Below are 1,616 nucleotides of genomic sequence, written 5' to 3'. Positions count from 1 at the left end.
AGCAGTACAATATAGGCATGATGTGAATGGCTATGACAGTCTTCACATGGTTGCCTCTTCTTCATTCACATCTCAGCTCAGGCTTCTCTTCATCAAGAACCCTTTTTGAACAGCCAATCTAAGTTGATCAGTAACAGAACTTACCTGTGTTTTAACTCTCTGCATTGTAACAATTATTTATTGAGTAGTCATTTAATTATTGCTTTCCTTAACTAAATAAGTTTCCTTTGGAAAGAAGTGGTATTTTTTCATTGTTTTAAACCAGGACCTACAGTAACTGCAAAATACTTTGAAAGTAATCTGCTCAATAAATACTTGTTGAGTAAATGAGTGAAGAAAGTAAGTCAGTGGCCAAAGAAGAGGAAAGAAATAGGTATTTGAGGAACTTCATTTGATAAAAAGAAGGAATGAAAGAGATTTGTGCTGACTTTTTTTCCCCATTTTATGCCTGCTGACTAGATACACTGTGGACAAATCAGTTGGGATAGTTACATAGAATAGTACCGGTTTCAGGATGAGTATAACTTCCAAACTTTAAAACTTTTAAATTATAGGTAAGAAATTTATCTCTTTGGCTCACTGGAGCTTATTAAGAGTAATATAAAGATTTATATTTCTATCTGAAAGAATCTTCCTGATGACTTTGCTTTTCTTTTCTTCAGGTCATGAACCTCAATTGTTCCTTGTGGCAAGACAACAGCATGTCTGTGAAACAATTTGCATTTGCCAAATTCTCTGAGGTCACTGAACAGTGCTTCCTTTTATTTACCCTCATCCTGCTCATGTTCTTAGCATCACTGACAGGCAATGTTCTCATAGCTCTTGCCATCTGGACCAATCCAGCCCTCAATACCCCCATGTACTTCTTCCTGGCCAACTTGTCTCTCTTGGAGATTGGATACACTTGCTCTGTCATACCCAAGATGCTGCAGAGCCTTGTGAGTGAGGCCCGAGGAATCTCTCGGGAGGGCTGTGCTACACAGATGTTTTTCTTTACATTATTTGCTATAAGTGAATGCTGTCTTTTGGCAGCCATGGCTTTTGATCGCTATATGGCCATATGCTCCCCACTTCACTATGCAACACGAATGAGTCGTGGAGTGTGTGTCCATTTAGCAATGATTTCTTGGGGAGTGGGTTGCATAGTAGGCTTGGGCCAAACCAACTATATTTTTTCTTTGGACTTCTGTGGCCCCTGTGAAATAGACCACTTCTTCTGTGACCTCCCCCCTATTCTGGCACTAGCCTGTGGGGATACATCCCATAATGAGGCTGCAGTCTTTGTTGTGGCCACTCTTTGCATTTCCAGCCCATTTTTATTAATCATTGCTTCTTATGGCAGAATTCTAGCTGCCGTGCTGATCATGCCCTCCCCTGAAGGCCGCCAAAAAGCTCTTTCCACCTGTTCTTCCCACCTACTGGTAGTAACACTCTTCTATGGCTCAGGATCTGTCACCTACTTGAGGCCCAAGGCTAGCCATTCACCAGGGGTGGATAAACTCCTGGCACTCTTCTATACTGTGGTGACATCCATGCTCAACCCTATCATCTACAGCTTACGGAACAAGGAAGTCAAGACAGCTCTTCGGAGAACTCTGGGCAAGAAAAAGTTTTGA

General features: G+C 41.5%; 1 protein-coding gene across 1 annotated transcript; it reads left to right on the top strand.

Annotated features, from left to right (window-relative positions):
• Positions 1–656: 656 nt before the first annotated feature.
• On the top strand, positions 657–1,616 carry LOC129647474 (olfactory receptor 10C1-like). Its single transcript, XM_055574558.1, has one exon. The coding sequence runs from the start codon at positions 666–668 to the stop codon at positions 1,614–1,616; it is 951 nt and encodes a 316-aa protein (XP_055430533.1). The 5' UTR covers positions 657–665.

Source organism: Bubalus kerabau, chromosome 3 (genome assembly GCF_029407905.1).
Source record: "Bubalus kerabau isolate K-KA32 ecotype Philippines breed swamp buffalo chromosome 3, PCC_UOA_SB_1v2, whole genome shotgun sequence".
In the NCBI taxonomy this organism is placed as follows: domain Eukaryota; kingdom Metazoa; phylum Chordata; class Mammalia; order Artiodactyla; family Bovidae; genus Bubalus; species Bubalus kerabau.
This window is presented reverse-complemented; position numbering and strand designations above follow the sequence as displayed.